This window comes from Aythya ferina (genome assembly GCF_964211825.1).
Source record: "Aythya ferina genome assembly, chromosome: 10".
NCBI classification, from domain to species: Eukaryota; Metazoa; Chordata; class Aves; order Anseriformes; family Anatidae; genus Aythya; species Aythya ferina.
The window spans coordinates 21252665-21273981 of NC_140306.1; the positions used below are offsets into that span (position 1 = coordinate 21252665).

At 34.0% G+C, this 21317-nt stretch overlaps 1 protein-coding gene across 18 annotated transcripts in view; it reads right to left on the reverse strand.

Moving 5' to 3' along the window:
* The window catches only part of ERC2 (ELKS/RAB6-interacting/CAST family member 2), a 547528-nt gene that overhangs the window by 142524 nt on the left and 383687 nt on the right, over positions 1–21317 (reverse strand). For all 18 annotated transcript variants that reach the window (XR_014696351.1, XR_014696352.1, XR_014696353.1 and 15 more), the window contains one exon: positions 12744–12891. Coding sequence is in view for 3 of the 18 variants with exons in the window: in XM_084530654.1 (XP_084386780.1) it covers positions 12744–12891 (148 nt within the window). In the remaining 15 variants the exon portion in view is untranslated. The remainder of the gene's footprint in view (positions 1–12743; positions 12892–21317) is intronic.

Below are 21317 nucleotides of genomic sequence, written 5' to 3' on the forward strand. Positions count from 1 at the left end.
TGTCATCTGGATCAAGTTAACAATGAAACTCATGAATGAGGTTAAAACGAGGAAAAATAGTAAGATTTTTTCCTCTGGGATATAGGTGTAATGCCATTCAACAGCTATTACTTTCCTTTGGATTTTCTTTTCAATCTCTCTTCACTAAAAGGAATTTGAAACATTTCTAGAATATTCCCTTTTAATAGGGTAGGATTTTTCCCTATACAATATGGGAAGAAGGTACACATAAGGCCTGCAAGCTATACTGGACAGGTCCTGGAGTGCAATAAAAGCATGAAAATTAAAATCTAGAGACTCACCTTCTAGCTTAGAATCTGCAATGGCCTCTTGTTTATCATCTTCAACATCACAGAACCTCTATGTCTTGCAATCTCACTATTGAAAATAATACTCCCACAAAATACTTTGACATCTTCTTGTGGCAGATGTTTAGTTCTATTTTTCCTGATTTTTTTTTTTTTTACAAATAAATGATTTAATTTGAGCTTTTTTTTTTCATTTTAGAAAAATCATTAGCATGTATTATTATATTATGTATTATATATTAGCATTCATTAGCATTTCAGAAAATACTAATATAATCTTAAAAACAAACAAACAAAAAACACCTTGAAATCCAGAAGGTAAGAGTCTAAAAAGCTGTGTACGTAAGACTATATAATTCATCGAGTTTATCCAGAAGTTACATAAACCTACTGGAATTCATTTGGATTGCATGAAAGCATGTGCAACTGTAATTGTTTTTTTCAGTTTGAATCCAGTGCTTCGGGCATGAATTCTGTTAGCTGAGGGTTAACAAAACATTTGCTAAATAATCCAGTTCTGTATTTATTCTCTATAATAAATAAAATTAGTATTCATGTCAGAACAGTATTTTTGCACATTCTTTGAAATCTGTTATTTGAAGACAAGTGACGAATTTCTAATTATTCCTACTGCTGCACAGCACAGAGATTGTTAACAGCCGCAGAATACAATTTGTAGCTGTTTTGTTATTTGATATCTTACCTATACTTAAATATTGGACAACAAATGCTGTACTTGGCCTCAAATACCTTTAAAGTTCACCATATCACATTTGTCACTCAGTTTGTTAAAGCACTCTCAGTTTGCATGAAATGAAGACTTTACAAAAGCAGTATATATCTTTCATTAAATAATAAAAAATATTCTAAAAGTGGATTTATATGCTTATGTAACAGAGGAAGACAGTCTTGAAAAGTAGCTACGAAGGGCTTCTCAGAAGTGATTGCTGTGTTTCGAAGTAACCACCATGATGACTTATAATAACCATGAAGTCATAGGTTGCATCAAAGAACAATGAAACCATCACAGACCACATTGAAAATTAAAAGTATATGCCATGTAAGCCTGTATTTCTAAAGCCTAAGTCTAACAACTTATTATTATACTCTTCAGCAACTTTCCATTTGTATCATCTGTGTTGTCTCATCACTTTACGTATTTTTCCAAGATCAAAAAAAAAATTCAAATTCCAACTTTGGAGCCTTTAAAAAACATGCTCAACATCACTGTCATTTCAGTCCACCCTCTCTGAGCATTTTGGACATGGTAGGGATACATGCATTCTGCCTAAGTGATTTGATACTAAACCAAACAGTAAGCCTAATTTGATAACTAGAAAGAAGATTTAAGAGAGATTCCATCGCAAAGTTTCAGTCCAAACTTCTTTTGCTTAACCTCCTTGATATGTGCAAGCTGAGTCACTAGTTACATAGCTGATGCAAATAAATAAATAAATAAATAAATAAATATGAAATAAAGTAAAATAAGTAAAATAAACCCAATATCATTATTTTAAAAGAGCCAAACCTTGATTCTGTGCTCAATTCATTTTAATGGTAGCACATTTATTGAATTAACACAATTCAATGAGATAAACCATTAAAATATATCATCCAACTTTTTCTTTCTTTTGACAGAAGGACTTCTGACCTTTTTCCACAAGTTAAAAGATCTGTCAGTTGGCCATTGCTCTGAAGGACTTCTTGCCAATTCTATAGCTATATAAAAAAACTTGGACTTCAATTTGTGTTAAGTATTCAACCTCTGGAATACTTCATGCTAATTATTCAGGCTACCTCTAACAGCATAACACTAGCACCATACTGTTAATCTCATGCAAAATAAGTTACGCTGTCTTAATAATTACAAATATATGATAATGTTCAAGGTTGGTTTTGTTTTGTTGTTGGTGGTTTTTTTTTTGCTTATACAGTGAGTTTTTATATACTAAATTATGAATATGTTTGCAAGCACACAACAGTAACTAAAAGATAATGAGAACGTAACAGTATGGTAACTAAGAACTCCAGATGTTAAAAAAAACTATCATAATCATAACCATATGATTATTAGAATGCATCACTATGGATTAGAGCTATGTTTTACTGAGTGTTTTAATTATGCATTTTCTTTTTATAACATCCCTGTAATATAATCTATCCTCATATTCCTACTCTTAGCTCTATTTGGACAAGGGTTTTGCTGCTTTGTTTCCCCCCTCAGTTTTAGAATACAATTATTTTTTTTCCCTATTAAAATTCCAAATGGGCTAATAAGCATGTGTGGTATTTTTTTTTCCATGATATAGTGTGTGGAAAGGGAGGGACAGAATGCATGCTGGTTAAAAGTATGCATGATAGTGTGCTGTAGAAAAGTTTGGCTACTAAACTCTTCTTTTCCTTTTTTTTTTTTTTTTGACCTCATTAATGCTACAACCATTGCATATGAAGTAAAGAACAATGATGCCCTTACACTAGAAAAGATCTTTTTTTCCCTTCATTTTCCCATCTATATCTAGTCATATAGTAAATTTAATTCATGTGATGAAAAATCTTACCATTCTTATCATTTGTGACATGCATGCAAACAAAACATCTGTTCTCACTCCCTGTCTGCCTTTAGACCCTGTTTGTCTCCAGTTTCACAGTATAAAAAGTAGTTTCAGAAGAAGTACTAAAAAGTTTCCAAGTTTTCAAGAAATCCAACCTTCCTCCTAGGTGAAATGCAATGCTGGTCAAATTAGATTCTCTGACTCCTGCGAGGTAATATTATCAGAGATAAAAATGTTGTTAAATATTTCATTTGTAATGAAGCAAAAAATACATGAAGACTAGAAACTGTCAAAAACAATTGTTTTTTTTCCAAAAAGTGACACCAAATAAGTTTTTCAGATTAACTACTTTAATTATTTTTCTGAAGGTATCTTAAGGTATGTCATAAAACAGAAGTAAACCAATGTGATACAGAAAGAACAGTGGAGAAAGTGTTAGGCTAAATGAAGCCTGAGTAGCATAGAAGAAATAAATGGTCATGAAAGAGACAAAAAGCAAAGAATACCTTATATTTATCTGCCTGGGAGCAAATATGATAAAAACAACCTATGTATTTAAAGTTGAGAGAAATAATAAGTGAAAAGCAGTTTCCAATATAGATCTTGGCAAAGACATTGATCTGATAATTTGTTGTTGAATGTGAACATGAAAGTTCTACATATATTTCATTCTTTTCAATTAGAGTACTATTTAACTGATATTAACAACAATTAGACTTACTGCTTTGCAAGATTACAGGATTTATCTTATCCTGAAAGATAAGAAGTCAGAGCAAATAATAAGTCCCCCTCTTCATGAGCTGAAGGATAATAGTCTTCTCACAAACAGCGGCAGGGATATTAGATGCTTGGCACACTGAGAACAGGCATAAGCAGATGCTTATATGAAGTACTAAGACCAAATTTCTGCTTTCACTTGTAATTGAAGTTATGTTGATGTCAACATGGTTCTCCTGATTTCTCTGTAGTGGTCCCTGCATTTAGAGTTTGTGTTTTTCAAGCCTTTTTAAGTTTTATGAATTAAAAGTATGGCTTGAAGCACAGGAAATATCTTGTGCAATACAGCATACTAAGTAACGTGTAGGCTAGAGTCACGCTAAAAGTATTTGTCAGAGACCTGCTACTAAACCTGGTAATTACATAAAAGTATGTAAAAATGCAGACACAAAGAAGTGGGTTAAAAAGCATAATTAAGGCTCTGAAATAGCAGCTGCCTGAGGACATCCCAGGCCAGGTCCCAGTAAATACAGAACAACATAAGAAGGTAGAGCTCTCTGGCTGGAGGGATTTTTTTGTTTGGTTGGTTTTGGTGTTGTTGTTTTAGAACAGGAAATAACCCATTGAAAACATTCTTGCCCAGAGAGGTTTTGGAGTCTCCTTTGGAGACATTCAGAATCACCTGGACACGATCCTGTACAACATACTTGGCAGGAGGGTTGGACTACATGATCTCCAGAGATCCTTTCCAACCTCAACCATTCTGGATTCTGTGATACTTCCATATAATGATTATTTAACACCAGACGTCAATCAGAAATTTCAGTAACAAAGCAGGATCTTTGAAACTGCAATTGTATGGTTAGTAGCACTAATTGTCTTCAAGGTCTGCATAGTTCCTTTCAGTTGTAATTTTTGCAATTTCATTACCAAGTCCAGCTTTCTCATTTGTACTTTTGTATCATATACAAAAACTAGATGAAATTGCTACATTTCTTCCATTGTATGCAATAAAAAGATAAATAAAAAATTCAACACATTGATATAATTGTACAAAATATCTGATTTTCCTAGTATGAAAATTCAATGTAAAAAATATTTGAATATTTGCTCTTACCTGTCAAAATGAAACAAACAGCTTAGATAGCATAAAACTCCTGCAACTAAAGATATCAGACTACTCTGCTGTTCACTGTGAGGTGCAGACAAAGCTTGACAAAGACCAATATTATGACAGGAAACAGAAGAGGGAAACAAAGGCTCAGTGGTCAAATATGTCTGTAGTACCCACACGAATGGCTTCAAACACAAATTCTATGTTTCTGTGAAGTAACATTTAGTCTCAACAGTACAACAAATCTGCCTCTAAAGAGCTGTGTATTTAATAACAATTATAGAATGGCCTGGGTTGAAAGGGGCCTTAAAGATCATCTAACTCCAACCCTCTGCCATAGGCAGGGTGCCACCCACTAGATCAGGTAGCCAAGAGCCTCATCGAACCTGGTCTGGAACATCTCCAGGGATGGGGCATCCACAAGTTTTTTTTTGGCAACCTATTCCAGTGCCTCGCCACCCTTACAGTAAAGAATTTCATCCTAATATCTGATCTAAATCTATCCTCTGATAGTTTAAGACCATTCCCCCTTGTCTTATCATTATCTACCTGAGTAAAGAGTCCTTCTCCATTCTTTTTATAAGACTCCTTTAAGCACTGAAAGGCCACAAAGAGGTCTCCCCAGAGCCTTCTCTTCTCCAGGCTGAACAGCCCCAGTTCTCTCAGCCTTTCTTCACAGGAGACGTGCTCCAGCTCTCTGATCATCTTTGTGGCCCACCTCTGGGCTTGCTTGACAACAGATCTGTATCTTTTCTTGTGCCCCCAGACCTGGATGCAGTATTCCAGGTGGGGTCTCACAAGGGCAGAATATAGGGGGACAATCACCTCCCTTGACCTGCTGGTTACACCTCTTCTGAGCCAGGATGCAGTTGGGGTGTTCTGGGCTGCAAGTGTGTACTGCTGACTGCTGTCGAGCCTTTCATCCAACAGAACCCCCCAAAATAATAATAATAGTACCAGCAGCAAAAAAAAAAAAAAAAAAAAAAAATAGTAGTGGTAATAAAAGTAGTATTCTGTACTCCTAAAGCATTTCCTGTGACATTTAGAAAATAAAATAAAATAAAAAAAAAAAAAAAAAAAACACACACAAAACAATACAGTCTGACATCAGAAACAATAGTGATTGGAACTGACTCAAAACCTGAACAGTACCACAGATCATGAGGTCTACAGATGGTGATGTCTACAGACACTGTAAGAAAGCATTGCAAAACTTGTTTACTTGTTTGTTCCCAAACTTGTTAAATATTAGAAGGCTTAAACATTTTGAACAGCCAGAATAATCACAACTGCAACATCTAATCCTATTCTTGTTTCTTATAATGTACTATAAAAACAATTTTAATACTATAAAATATACAATACAACACATCACTCTAAATTGCTCTAACAGAGCAATGTAGCTTGGAGAATTTGGTTATTCTTGAGTGCGTGCTTGATGTCACCACGACAATATCACATTAGCACTGTTTCTAATGTACTTAACCAGAACAGTATATGTAATGCAACATGCTGCTTTCAATTCCATTTTTCTCATTTGCTGTTGAAAGCTTTCTTTGAAGTATTTGCATGTGAATTAGTAAGAAATATTTTGATGTATTGCATGCATGAGGAAATATTGGTAGTGGTTAATTCATTGAGAAACTGTGGTTACATGGATTTTTAAAATTCCTTGTTTGTTTCTCACCCTTTTTGTTTCATTAGCAATATGTTCATGTGATGAAATATAGAGTAGTGAACTAATAGACTAGAGAACACTGCCAAACACCAGCTTTGCCTCTGGCCAGAATATTCCGTACACCTGCAGTCTTGAAAATGCTGGAATGGATTCTAATTTCATCTTTTGAGAAGAAAAATAAAATGCTCTCAAGGAGTTAGAAGACCTTGCATTTTGGCAAACTCCACTTAAATTTTTGGCTCTATACCCAAAAGTGAAAAGAGGCAACTGGGAAATGTCCTTGCAGTATCCAAGTTCAGAATGAATCAGTAACATAGCAGCATATTATGCTCCTACCAAAATCTCTTGAGATGTTCTAAAAATTGACTTTAAGCTAATTATTTCATGAAGGATTGCATCACTACCCAAATTTATCTAAAAATAGCTGTCTCAAAATTCTCCAGAGGAATCTTGGACAGGGTGATTATAAATACTGTGTAATCACTCAGCCAAGCCCTTGTGGTTATCTTGTTTAATACTGTATTTCTGAAAGATCTTTTAAGCCTACTAAAAATTTCTATGGCTCTCTAAATACAGTATTTGGTGTATGAATCAATTCCAGTGTTTCCGTTTTCCTGTGAGTGTATTACTTTGCTTCACCTTTTACGTGAATGTTTTGCATCACAGAAGTCAGTAGTTTTAAAACTAGAAGTTTTACAGGTGGATACACTGTGCTACAGTAAGTTTTTTAGGTTATCAAATTATATTGTGAAGAAACTTGTAAAAGTAAGCCAGTATTTGAGATAAAACCAATGAATTTATTCCACCTTAGAAGTAACGAGTCTTTCTTAAACTCACACAGTCATAATCCATGACAAGAATGCTCAATTTATCCACATAAATAATATTTTGGTCTTTCTATACATCTGTAGTCTTATATTTAAAGTAAATCCATCTGTGATGTTCTCATTCCCGTATAAAGGCAGTATGTCTAATTTTTTAAGATACTTCTTTTCATTTTTAATTGTTAAAAATTATTACCTATCACACCAAAATCATTGTCTTGTAGTTTACAATCTACTTGAACACCCCAAAGGCCAGAAAAATTAGAATAGAAAAAATAATATTCTAACAAAGTGCCATTTCTAGTTGAAGAAAGGCATTCAACTGCATATCTGGTACTAAGAGCATTATTTAAGTCACAAACTATTTAAAAAGAGGAAAAAAATGAAATTTGCAATTGATATATATTTTTAAAAACTTCCTTTTTTTGAACACATTCTATTTCTGGTTTTATTCTATTTTAGTTTGGATTCATATTAGGATGTCCACCGTCAGTCTTCAGGCACTGTCAAGTGATCAAAATCAGTACATTTATCAATAAGAAAAATAAATAAATAAATAATGTTAAACACAGAGAAAAATACATTTATAGAATCAAACTATTAAAGAATTAGAAATGATATTCTATTTTGTCAGATATTGTCTTTTTTTTTTCCTCCAGGAAATAATTTCACACAGAAGTTTTCATACACATTGCCTGTGGCATAATTTTAATACTTTCCTGAAGCCACCCTGTAGAAACAAGAAGCTTCCAGGTGAAACACAAAATACACCAGGAGGGTGATGTTAATACAGCAGAGTGATTAGAGAAGTTTATCACAGTGCAAGGCTGTGTTAAATACAAATAAATTTGCATTTAGGCAATTCAGTCTCAGAGAAAGCTTGTGACGTATTACAGGGCAGCAACAGAATCTGTTTTTCTGGCTTTAATCCAGTAACGATAAAATTCTGTGAGGAACCTTAAGACACAGTGGGTTACTCCACTGTGTTTAATAGAATTGAATCTCCAAGACATCTACCGCATACTGTGCCCTCTTTAAATATGCAAGTTGTGATGCCTGCAATGTCCTAAAGTGGTGGGATTCACCACAGCTCCTGTAGAGCTTTCCGAGTAACAGTAGACAAATTTGCTAACATTTTGATGTTTGCTCCTTCTAGGTGAGCACCTATAAATGATACACAGTATAATAATTCCAACTTCCTCATCAGTGTTAAGTGAAAGAGCGGTGCTTGGCTTTCTCCTGCAAACAGAAGCATTGAGAATTATTCACATTTTTTGTCTGAAAAAAAAAAAAAAATCTGACTCCAGGAAACTTATTTTCATCAACATAATATTCCCAAGGAAGATAGTCCTCTTTTCACTCCTCAAAGAGGGCATTCCTGTGCACTTCACGTACACAATAAGAAAGCTTGGATTCTGATAAAATTCTCAAACACACCTCTCCTTCCCTCTCTCATGAAACAGTCTTTGGAGCTCTTTCAGAAAAAGGTCTTCTGTACTTCTGCATATCAACAGCAGAGGAGTTTCCAGGCTATGGTAATACTACCATAGAGCTTCTAAAGACACACTGAGGTCATCCCTTCAACAAACACCTAAGACTCGGAGCATTTCTAGATATTATCCCTTGTGATGATTCATACTACTGCATCATTTGAAATGTCTAGACTTAAGGATTTGGAGTTTATCAAGTATGTGACAAAATCTGTGATGCCACTGAAAGAGACAGCAGCAGAAACAGAGACTCAAAAGAGTTTCTAAGACAAAAGAAAACTCCCCAAATTGCAAAGAAAATAATAAAATTAACCAAACTGTCAGATACATGATGATACAGCAGGAGAGTTGATGTTTCCACTTATTTAGCCCAAAGTAATTCACCAGTCTATAAAGATCATGAAGTAAAACTTGACTGAAATAATATTTTCTATTGCAAATGGTAAAGCTGATCCTCACTGAAACTTAATTTCAAATTATCGTTTCTTTGCTAAAATTGCAACTCCCTGAAAAACAAGATATTCTTGGGAGAGATGCAGGACATAAAGATGACAGAAGATGTAATTAGAATGTCAATTGCAGCATGACCAAATTCATTTTGTAGTATAGAAAGGAAAATGTTACAAGGTTTTCTAAAGAAACTCTAGCACATTTGTTCAATAGATTTATTGACATCCACAACCATGTATGTATATTTCCACTCAGGGTGACATTATGTTACAAGCAAATTTGTAACTTAAGTTAGCACTCTAAAATAATTTAAAGTGATTTCCCAATATAGCACTCTAAAATAATTTAAAGTGATTTCCCAATAGCTCGTCTACATGATTTAAGACAATCTGTATTAGCTGCTGCTTGCCACTGTAACAACTGCTGTTCTGTTTTAACTCTAATACAGCAGTGAAGTGGAAGTCTGGTTCTGAAGAGAACAAATCTCAGCAAAATTTTGAGAACATTAGAAAGAAGTTGCAGAGGATTGTAAAATTAAGACAGCAAAGCAGACAGAGAGAAACATCTTTCTCCTGAAACACAGTAGAAAATATTATTACATTTAATGAAATATCTTAAAATTGGCGTACCTGGAAGAGTAGCACTTTTGGAGCAATATGTAACAGATATATCAGTATTTTTTTTTTATGTTCAGGAAATTCATAATTTGATGTGCAAATCAAAAATGGGATTTTCTGTAGTAAATATCAATATCAATAGTAAATGTATGAATTGCAGATACTAAAGAAATTTGAAGGGGGAAGGAAGTAGTCCGTCTGCCACTCTTATCAGCTGATGCCTTTGTGGAAGAGGAAAATCCTACTCTTACTGCAGCTTTGCTAACAAGACTTTTTTAGCCACAATGCTTCATATGCAGCCTAGGTTTACCTTCACTAATTGAAAGACAGGGAACTTCTGTGAGGAGCAACATGAAAAGGAGAAACTTAAAGAGAAATTCCTTGGATACTTTGAGGTCTGCATTTCTTATCCTTTGCCCTGCTGCCTTGATAAGTTCTCAGCCTCCTGTATGTATGAATAGATAGATTCCTGCTTGACTGGATAGGTAGATTCATCACAAATGCATTTGGTATTATGGACATACACGAAGGGAATATAGATTTTTTTTTCACTACCCACCATTTTACTTGGCCTCTCTAAGCAAAAGTTCCCCCTACAGTTTAGAACAGGTGTAGATTTGAGGGCCTTATGTTTAGGATTATCTAGTGAGGCATCTCCTAATAATTATAAATATCTCCCATGACCACAACAGGCTGGAAAAAGGTAGGGTTTTCTGTGTTGTTTTTTTTTTTCTATTTTTCTTTCAGTAGTACAACAGCTTTGGAAATAGGTGAGAGAACAAATATGGCCATAAAAAAATAAAATAAAATTTAATCTGGCAGTTGATCATTCACTAGAGTTCTAGTTCTTCAACAAAAGAGAATCAGAAATAGACTAGGAATTGCCATTTCTCAAATAAACTTTTCACTGAGAAATAGGGTGGATATATCACACAGGATGAAATCTGCCACTTTTCCCCACAGCACAGTCACAGCAAGGAAAAAGACATTTTCTTGGATACACATGTGAAATCTGTGGGGCTTGACAGTGGTTCTCCCCAAAGGGATTAAAGAAGTATGAATGATCTCTACAACCTCTATTATCAGATAATTCGTAAGTGTAATAAAGTGGTGACCTAGATAAACCACATTCCTATTCCTGATGTCTCTCTTCTCTCTCTCTCTTTTTTTTTTTTTTTTTTTTTTAAATGTGTGGTGTCTTAGATAAAAGAGATTATTTTGGCATCAATTTAATCTACTTAAATAGCTTTACTGAAGATCTTTATCATTATAAATAATGGAGGTATTTGAAGTATTTGGTTACAATTCGAAATGAAGTTACCCAACACAATGCCTCTCTAGCAAACCTCTTCTGCAATTCCTATAGTTTGGTCAAAGAAAGTCATGAATTTTATGAACACTTCTCAGCAATACCATAAGGATTTTTAAAAAAAGTAAAATAGCAACACACAGTCTTCCCACACATCTCATGAACATTTAAAAAAATATCTGACAGGTATCATGGAAAATGGCAAAGTAGAATATTTGCTTACTCATCAGTAATGAAGTTATTTGGAATCTAACATCTTCTGCTAAACTGATGAAATATCTCCTGGACAGCTGACTGATCTGGGACATAAGTGCATCATGGCTGAAACATAGGTACTTGGCTGAAATGTCTGTAATGAAGTCAGTATCATAAGGGGATGATAAATTCATGTTCAAGGGCTGTTTCCTATTTTTATAGACCTGTGGGAAAAAACTACGATGATTATAGGTATGATGTCAGAGATATCGGGAAGTTAGCGTAGCAGGAAAGGTTTTCCCTGACTTTCTGTTACTGAGTCCATGAAGTTCTGCAGGATGTAATGTATGATTCAGAAAGGATCATAACATTGACTATGCAGTCAACTATACATTATTATGGCTATACATTAATGTGGCATGCTCATTTGTGAAATGGCATGCTGCCTGACAGCAGTGTGGTTAACTTGAGAGGCTAAGGAAAACAATGATTTTGCTGATGGTATTCTCTCCTCCTCCTCCAGCAATACATTCTCTAATGTCACACAAAGGAAAACAACCAATACAAAACCTTTAGAAAAGTTCTTAAAACATATTTCTCACCCTTTTCACATATTCTGAAAGAGAAAATGCATCTAACAACATTCACAACACACAAAACCAGTCTTTAGTACCTAGGTCATCTCATCTGAACATCCTTTGTCCTGCTGCTTGTCCTACTGTACCTACAGTACCTCTACTTACAATGAGTATTTGTTTTTAAAAAACAGGGTAAGTAGCCACTGCACATGGTGCAGTTTTAAACATCTTAATTAGACAGATAAGAGATGTATGTCCTGTGTTTTACATGTGTACTGTGTCTAGTACGGTTATTTTCTTCATTAATAAAACAGAACACAAATTAAATTTGCTCATGTCTAGTGTGTAACTACACGATTTTTTATTAAAAACTCAAATGACTTACAGCATTAAAGATGGGGGGATTTTTACTTCTAGAATTTATTTTAAGGATAATCATGATTTCCAGATAACCTCTCAGAAAGCCAGAAGCCTTCTGAAAACACAATTATTTTACAAGAGATAAGCAAATAACAGCAGAAAAAAGGTTAGGAAAAGTCAACAGGGGACAGATCTTGCTTTACTGTGAAGAGCATCTGCTCTCCTCTGTCACACATAATGATGACAGTTGGAAGCTATATGAGAAGGGAAAACAGGAAGTGTACTGGGCTGCATATAACATGAGCCAAACATGCAGCTAAATACTTAGCAACCAAAGAGAAGCAATACTGAAACATGTACATTGAACACCTCCTACTTTTCACAGCTGCTGTCACATATCAGACCTGGCTTGAAGACTTTCAATACAAGATTGGAATAATCTTGAACATATGAAAATAGAACAAATAGAATAGAACAAACAGAATAGAACAGAACAAATGAAAATAATGCCACTTTTCAGTTGCTATAAAAGCATGCAAATGTCTACCCACCTGCTGTTTTAACTGATGTACTAATCTGTCCTTCTCTCTTTTAAGAGCCATTACTTCCTCTTGAGTCTTCTTTTTCTTTGAAGCGGACAGTTCAAGCAAGGCAATATTTGCATCTTTTTCACTAATTGCAGCAAGCAGGGCTTCCTGTCTGATAAAATAAAATATTCTTAATATTATATAGCATATATAATATTAATATATGCTATTTTTATATTCTTAATAAAACAGAACAAAAATACTAAGTGAGATGTTTCTTTTAACCAATGGAAAAACAATCAAGTAATTTCAAACACTCTTTAGATAGCAAATATTTCTTAAAGCATTTATCTTAGTGTTTATCATTACTATAACATGATAATTAATAATACTTCCGTTAATTAACTTGTTCTTATTTTTTTTTTAATTTATGTTCCTGAATTATAGAATATCTTACATAAATCTTATGAATTATTCCAATCATAAAGACTGAATCATAAAAAGGAAAGTGATATAAATAAAGCTTATTTTTATTTTGTCTTGTATATTCAGTACCCTAGAGGCCTCAGTACAGAAATCTCTGGATATCTTCCTCACATTTACATAAACGTTTTCCTATGAATTTATGGTTATTCATTGTGTCACCATGAAACTATAATTCTCAAAGTAAATATAACATCTAGAAAAACAGTACCTTGATCTAACAGTTCACAAAGAATCTTTTCCTTTGGAATTTTGACCTCAATCACCACAGAGCAAACAGAAACTTACAGCACTCAGAAACATATAGAATTACACAGAAGCCAGCAGGGTCACATCGTAAATAGTTTGTGAGGACATATGACAGAAGTAATTTTTACAACATGCTGTTAGGAAGCACAGATCCTGGAGTATCTTACTATTTCTTATACTCTAAAATGCTCATGTTGGTAATGACATGATCTGTCCCTTATTTTCTCAAATAAACGAAATATACTCACTTTCTGCAATGTATTCAATGACAGATTATGACTTATCAGACAAGAAGATAATAGGTTTTACTACATAATATGTTATGACCTATGCCTTTTTCCAGAACTACATAAGATCAATCATTAAAAAATAAACATGGATAAATGAGACATGAATTAACCTTAGGCTCCAACTGCTAATAAATGTATACATTTATTATACATAACTTCATATAGCCAAGGTGAGCTAAAACTTTGGAATTCTTGCAGTCCTTCTGCTTGCCAGCAACAATGTCAAGAAAGCTATTTCACTTTTATATCAAAGTTCCTAATGTATTAATGTAAATATTTAAAGGACAATATTTCTGATGGAGTCAAAGGAAAACAACCCATCTATTTTACTCTCAAAGTTATGAGATATGGATCAGTTTTAGATAAACTGTTGCATTTTATTCATAAACTTAAATACTCTCATTTATTATTCTGTCTTCTTCATTCTAATCACAGTTAAATGATGTTTAAAAGAGGATGCCTTGAGCCTCCAACGGTTCTGATTTAAATAATACCTATTTATTAGTCTAATTAACAGGTATTAAAGAAAAAAAAAAGATGGAGTCATAAGTCTATAATGCTAATCTGAAATGAAACATTTTAGGAAACATATTGTTTCCTAAACAATATGTTTTTATATTGTTGATAAACAATATTTTAGGAAACATATTGTTTCCTAAAAGCCTCAAAATAACAAATAAAACATGCTGCATGGTTATTGGTACCATGCTGTAATATTATTCATGTTTTGTGCTCAAATAAGATGTCAATTCCATAATATTTTCATTAAAATCTTAATTTTTAATGCACTGAAATAAAAGAAAGCTGATTCACTACTGTTCTCAACTATTCCTCTCCTCTTACATGAAGCAGAGAATTTTTGTAATGTATAAAATCTAAAAATGCCCTCTTCTTAGCATCTGGCTCAAACAGAAAGAAAAATGTAACACAAATTAACTTTTTTCTCTGCAGTATTTTATATAAAAATGTTTATACTTTTCTGTTTTAGAAATGTGCCCAGCCTCAGAAGATGTCTTTTTTTTGGGGAAGTGGTGGTGGTGGTAGTAGTTACAACATAAGCTCTCTGACAAAAGGGGGTTGGCAATAGGTTTTCTATGACTTTAAAGCCAAAGAGATAGCACATATTTAGTACATATTAAAATCACAAATAAAGATCATTCAGATGTTTTGACAGTGCTCTAACAGGTTGCATCAACAAACAGTTTATTTATTTATGTATTTTAGTCTTGCATCAAACAACAATTTTATTGCTGTTTGGAACATCTTTTTTTTTTTTTTTTTTTTTTTCGAAAAAAGTTTTTCACATCATTTTTCTGTTTTTCTGGATGTGTAGAACTAAGATTTGTCCTGTCTGAAATTGACACTAGCAGGACTAAGTCCTAATCTTTAATTCTTGGTAATTATTGCTGTAAAGTAGGTACCTCTGATAAAGTAAACTGCAAAATATAAATTGGTTTATTTCATAATTATCAGTCTCAAGATATACCTATTTTATATCTGAAGATAAATATTGATATAACCATTACAAACCCAACACACGTAGGATGAAAGTAAGTAAAAGAAAAGTTACATTACAGAAAATCCAAGGTTTTTAAGTTATTCACAGATCAATCCTAAATTATGTAGGCATGCCTGCTTATCTAATTTCCTGGTAAATACTTGCCATCTACAAGGTTTCTAATGATATTTATTTGATTGTTTAACACCAATTTTAGTCCTGCTGTAAAACGTCACAAACAGAATAAAATTTCTAAGTCAGCTTGAAAACTAAATGAAGGTGTACTGAATTTTTACTTCTCCAAAGTTTAGAGTATTTCAAAAACTGTTTTTGAAAACAAAAGCCTGACTAGTGAGAAAGAAGAGTCAGAATTACTGATGCATTCAATATCATTTCAATATCATATCTGATAATGTGATGCACTCAGGTCCATCTTTTTTGTATCGCTGACCAAAATAGCCATATGTTCTTGTAATCAAAACAGTGCAAGTGTGCAACTCTATGCAACTCTTCTGTCAATGCTAGCCCTGCTTTAAAGGAACAGATGAGTTAAAACCTTCCATGGAAGAGAAGAGTAAGACAGTCTACTCTGAAGAATTTGCACTCTGGATTCTGCAGCTCCCAAAGACATAAGCTTTTGGAGACCCTGGTGTGCTTCTTCTCAACCGATGGCATTGAGGTGTTATGAAAGCCAAGCAGAGGTAATGACAATATTTTTCTAAGACGGTATTTTTTTGAAACATAACAAAATCTTTCTCCTCAATTGCCTTGTGGTTGATGGGATAATTCCCAAAGAGCATGCAACTACTTTTCCCTTTGCAAAATATTGCAGTTTACTTCTATGTAACCAAACACTTAAGTCTACAAAACAACAGTTCATACCAAATGCAGGAAATAATGATTCATAACCATGTGAAGTAGCTGCCCTGATAAATAAATAAATAACTCTGTAAATGCTCCACTGAGGTGGTCTAAGATTTGAACCCAACCCCCAGCATATACAGACATTTGAATAAGCCCTCCATAACTTTGTAGTATTATTATCATTATATTTTAATTCTTATCTTTATGGTAAATGCATGTGGAGCTCAGAGCCCATAAAACCACAAACATTTGGAGAAGATTGCACAAGAACACAAGAATGGAGATTTGTACTTGAGTTGTTCCACTGTAATGTGGAATGATGAATACATGTACACAGACAGGCAGGTGAATCCAAACTCATACTGCCCATACGCTTGAAGCCTCCTAAATGTGAGTCAGCTTCAGTTCAGAAGCTGTAAAGGCTCATTTGTTTAAGAGACAAAGCGTTTAACTTGGGCATAATGCCACGCAACACGCTGATGGCTTCCAGACTGGGACTGGCTCACATACAGCCCGCTCAGAGTGTGGGCAAAGCAAACTTGCACCTTTCTGCACAGACATACTCCTGGAGCACGTTGGCACTTTATCTGTGTCTATTATCATGGATAATTTTAACAGTAATAATCTCAAATATATAATCCAGTGGCATTTAACCAGGCATCCGGGTTAACAAGAGTGGGACTGACTGTATATTTTACCAATAGATGCTTGTTGGTTGCTTAAATCTTTAGTAATTAAATTCTTCAATATGGAGGAAAGACAGAGATGCAGCAGTTTGTATTATTAATATACAGAGTACAAAATAGAGGCACAGGTTGTGACTGGGCATATAAACCAACTGAAGTAGCATTTAATTCTGTATCGCCTAGCTTACTACCAGAGCTCCTGGTAGTTCTACTCTCCTAAAGTTCTACATTATCATTTCTCTTTTACTATTGTCACACACAGGTTTACCCATGGCTGTGAAAGCTACTGTGTTGACTGTCATCATCCTTGAGATTTACTATAGAGGAATAAAATCTGATGAACAGAAGAAATTTACCTTAGCTACCCAGTGATTTTACTAAAAAGATCAATATTACTATTTTTGCAGGAAACATTTGAAAGAGGATTATCTGACCTCTAGGAACAAGGCTAAGATGCCAGCAAAAAAGCTGGTAATAATGACTTCCTCAGTAATAAGCATGAAGCAAACTTCATTCAAGTAAACAGGTGACAAGGTCTTCATCTAAATCTCTCAGGTGAGTAACACACTTCCACTTTACCGCTAGAAACTGAAAATCATCGTGCATTTCTGTGCCAAAATTTTTTAAAATCAGGAGCTGAACTGGCACCAAAAACAACATACAGTCTCATATGCTCTCCAGCTAGCATGCTTAAGAGTGTAAGCATAATTTATAATTCCTAATTATCTACTGTGTCAGGGAAAAAAATGACTATCCAAATACAGTTCTATAGAGGTGTTATCACTATTCGCAGCCAAAATGTCTCCTTATTGTTTAATAAATTATGATAATAAAATACATTCTAAAATAATTTATTAAAGCACTGAATTAAATGACATTTTTAAACAGTAATATTTATAAAGAGTAATACTTTTTGCTATTAGCAGTTTTTCATCTCTCTTCTGGCAAATTAATTTGTTATACAAATACCAGGATAGTACTTTTAACACCAAAAAAAAAAAAAAAAATCATTCTAGCTGAATATGGTAAAACTAGGTAAACTCTCAGATTAATAAAATACATGTTAAAACAAACAGCATTTGCTCTGCATTGATAATTAATCTGTACATTTTCCTTTGACTTACATTCTCAGGATTTCCCATCTAAATATGCTGCACTATAATTTGGGTGTTCACTACAAGAAGGAAAGGGAGAACTCTTCCCTGAAAAAGCAAAACTCTAAAAATGAAAATGATCTCTAAGCAAAGTCTTACTGCATTCTTCTCTACAGCAAACTCTAGCTAGTCTCCTCAATAAAAAGTGAATATAAAAGTCTCTTGATGGTAATAGTTGCTGCTGTGAGATCAGGGTTTAAGGTACTAAAGATTCCAGTGACAAGTTCCAAGGAACTTGCATAAATATCTTAATATAATTCATGTAATTTCATACTAAAACACAGAAGTAAAGTGGAAGGGTATAGTCCCATTCTAAAAGTCAAGAATTCATTTGTTCAAGCAAGCAGGATTCCATGTAAAACAATTTGCAATTCCACTGTGTGATTTTTTTTATTAACTACATGGGTGATGGACTAGAAAATACGCTTGCTTACTACATTTCAGTACTACATTGAGACTGGGAGGATCTTCAAGTGCCATGAAGACAGGAATAAAAAGGTCTTGACAAATGGAAGAAGCAGTCTGGAAAACTAAGGAGGAACTCCTTATTAATGATCTGTTGTGAAAGAGGCAAACATCATACTGGGAAGTATGATGAACGGAAAGAGATTGCAAGACAGAAGTGATAATTTGGCCTGTGTGACTTCAGGAGAATCTCAGCTGAAATACCAAATCCAGTCTGGATATGATTTCTCCAAGAAAAATGCATTGACTGTTCAGGGGACAGCAACAAAAGTGGTCAAAGAAACAGCTGACAAGGAAACATTGAATTAACTACAGTAAATGGTCTATGAGAGGCAATACGATAATGAGAACATTACATGCTCTACTAGAGGGAAAAAGAACATGTTTTCCATGTCCACTGCACACAGAACAAAAGGTAAAGTGCCAACATTTAATAGTAATGGCAAGTTAAGTATTAGTAGAAATTAAGTACTGGAAGAAATTGCTGAAGAAAGATGGTTTCTACCAGTGTAAGTCTTTCTGATCAAGTTGGTTAAAAGTCTGTTAGAAATGAGTCAGATATAGTTGATCTTGCCCCAAAACATGATCTTTCCAGCAATCTATTTATTCAATGATTCAGTGGTTTAAACTGATTTATTCTGTGTCTCATTTTAAGATGGCAGTTCCTTGGAGTTAACACCCATGCTTTACCTACTTATACCACATATCTGCTAGCCTTCCTATGACTGGAAAGAAAAACCTTTTACATTTACATTTCTACATCTGTACTAAGAAAGAACAATACAAAACTTCAGAATGATCAAGTTTCTGTGAAAATTACCAATTACAGAAAAAAAAGAAAAAAGACTGTATTGCATAGGTAATCAATAATAATGAAATACAGAATACCTTTCCTTGGAGGATCTACCGATTATTAATTTGATAAAAGACCTACCTTTTAGACAAATAAAAATACAAAATGTATAAGTATTTTAGCAGTCACTGCAAGTAGCGTGAAAACCTAATCTGAATTACCATACCTAGAACTGGAGAAAGCAGATGATAACACAGCAACTTAACTATAAATGTATCCAAACACAGGAAAAGTGCAACCTTATAGATCTCTAGCAATACAGAATATGCATTTGTGAAAGCATCTGTCTTGGAGTGAAAAAAATTACTTAATATGAAAAGGAAGCTTTAGCATACTATAAGAGAAGATAAGATAATGCGAGAAGAAATAAATCCACGAAAGACTCTGTTGAATGCCAAACTGAAAAAGTATATTGTATACAGTATTTTATCAAACTGCAGCCTAAACAAATGTCAAATGGAATAATTTCTTTAACAAATATGGGCAACAACTGAGAAAAAAGGGTTGTTCACTAGCATATATTTAGTCAAGATTAACTATGGATAAAAGAATGTACTAAGAACAGATTTAATAACCCTAAACTGTCATTCAGCTTGTAGGAGGTATTCAAGATACAGCTAATAAAACACAAAAAATGGTTCTAACCACCCACAAAAAAAAATTCTCAGTAGTATAAAACACTGAAGGATGACCGCTAAGATAAATGCTTTCTTTTGAGAGCTGCCTTGCAGTTAACCTTCTTAAAGAGTCTCCCAGAAACCTCTAATCATAATACATTGCATTGCCACTTATCACAGTCAATTTAGAAGTGAACTCTGTAAACACTCCTGGCTTTACTCCCCACCTCTGTTAGTCTAAGAATAATTTTCTGAGCTTTAATAAAAGAACTCGTGACAACTTTTGGGGAGGTGGGGTGAGTTCTCAGGAACAGTCCAATTGTAATCTAACAATTCCTAGATTAAGATTTATAGGAACAAAGTCTTCCAACAAAAACTTCACTGCCTTCACTACTTAAACTGTTCTCCACAAAATACAGAAATGCAATTTTAAAAGTCACCATTAAAGTTAAATCAAGTCAGAAACGTTTGAACTAATGATACACAGTAGAGTACTCAGCCAGCTTCTTACATGCTAATCATACTGAAAGAGAAAAACAAACAAACAAACAAACAAAAACAACACAGCTCAATCAACTTTTTCCCTTTAATTATTGTTTTCTTTCCCTCATGACCCCCAGTATTCAACCTTAGGTTCAGTAGGAGGTGACTAGAGATAGACAGTGATGAGAGATCCTGTTTGAAACAGCTTCTCTCTGTTACTCCTAAAGCAAATAGTTGTTTTGTTAAAACATGTCGTTAATCCCTTATGGATGTGCATGCATCTTAGAAAATAAATTTCGGAACATTTTTAGTATTTTAAAGCTTTTTCTTTAGAAACAAAATGTACTGATCACGAGTATGAAATTTAAAACCTGCATATTCAATACTGCAGTTTTAAGTCTAAGCTACTTGTGTGACACATTTAACTTCAGTCACTACTGATCTTAGGCAATTATCCTGGAATTGTATTTCTGAAACGGACAAAATTTATCTCTCCAATTTCATGACTGTATATGCTTTGCAAAAGACACAATTTATAGGTTAATTCCTTTGAATGAACAATTATTTTGCACTCTTTTCAAAGAGCAATCCCTTCTGAAATAGTTTCAGAAGGAAAAAGCAGCATGAAACAGCACTTCAGTTTGGTTTAGTGCCTTTATGTAAAGCAGAGAGAACCAGATGCTCCACAGCCCAAACACAGCAAGAAGTAGAGAGGACTGCTCCATTAATTATGGGACAGAAACATCAGAGCCCTGGTCTTACCCATACACCAAGCACTTTTCCCTCTATTGAGGGAACCTCAATATATCAAACCTTGAATTTTCCAGCTGATGAAGCCACCTTCTGGAGGCAGGTGTGAGAGACAGTCTTCAGATAATATGAAGCCTCTATATTACACCTGTGTTAGACCTGCAATATAGTCTCTATATTACACCTGTGTTAGATGTATATCTTCA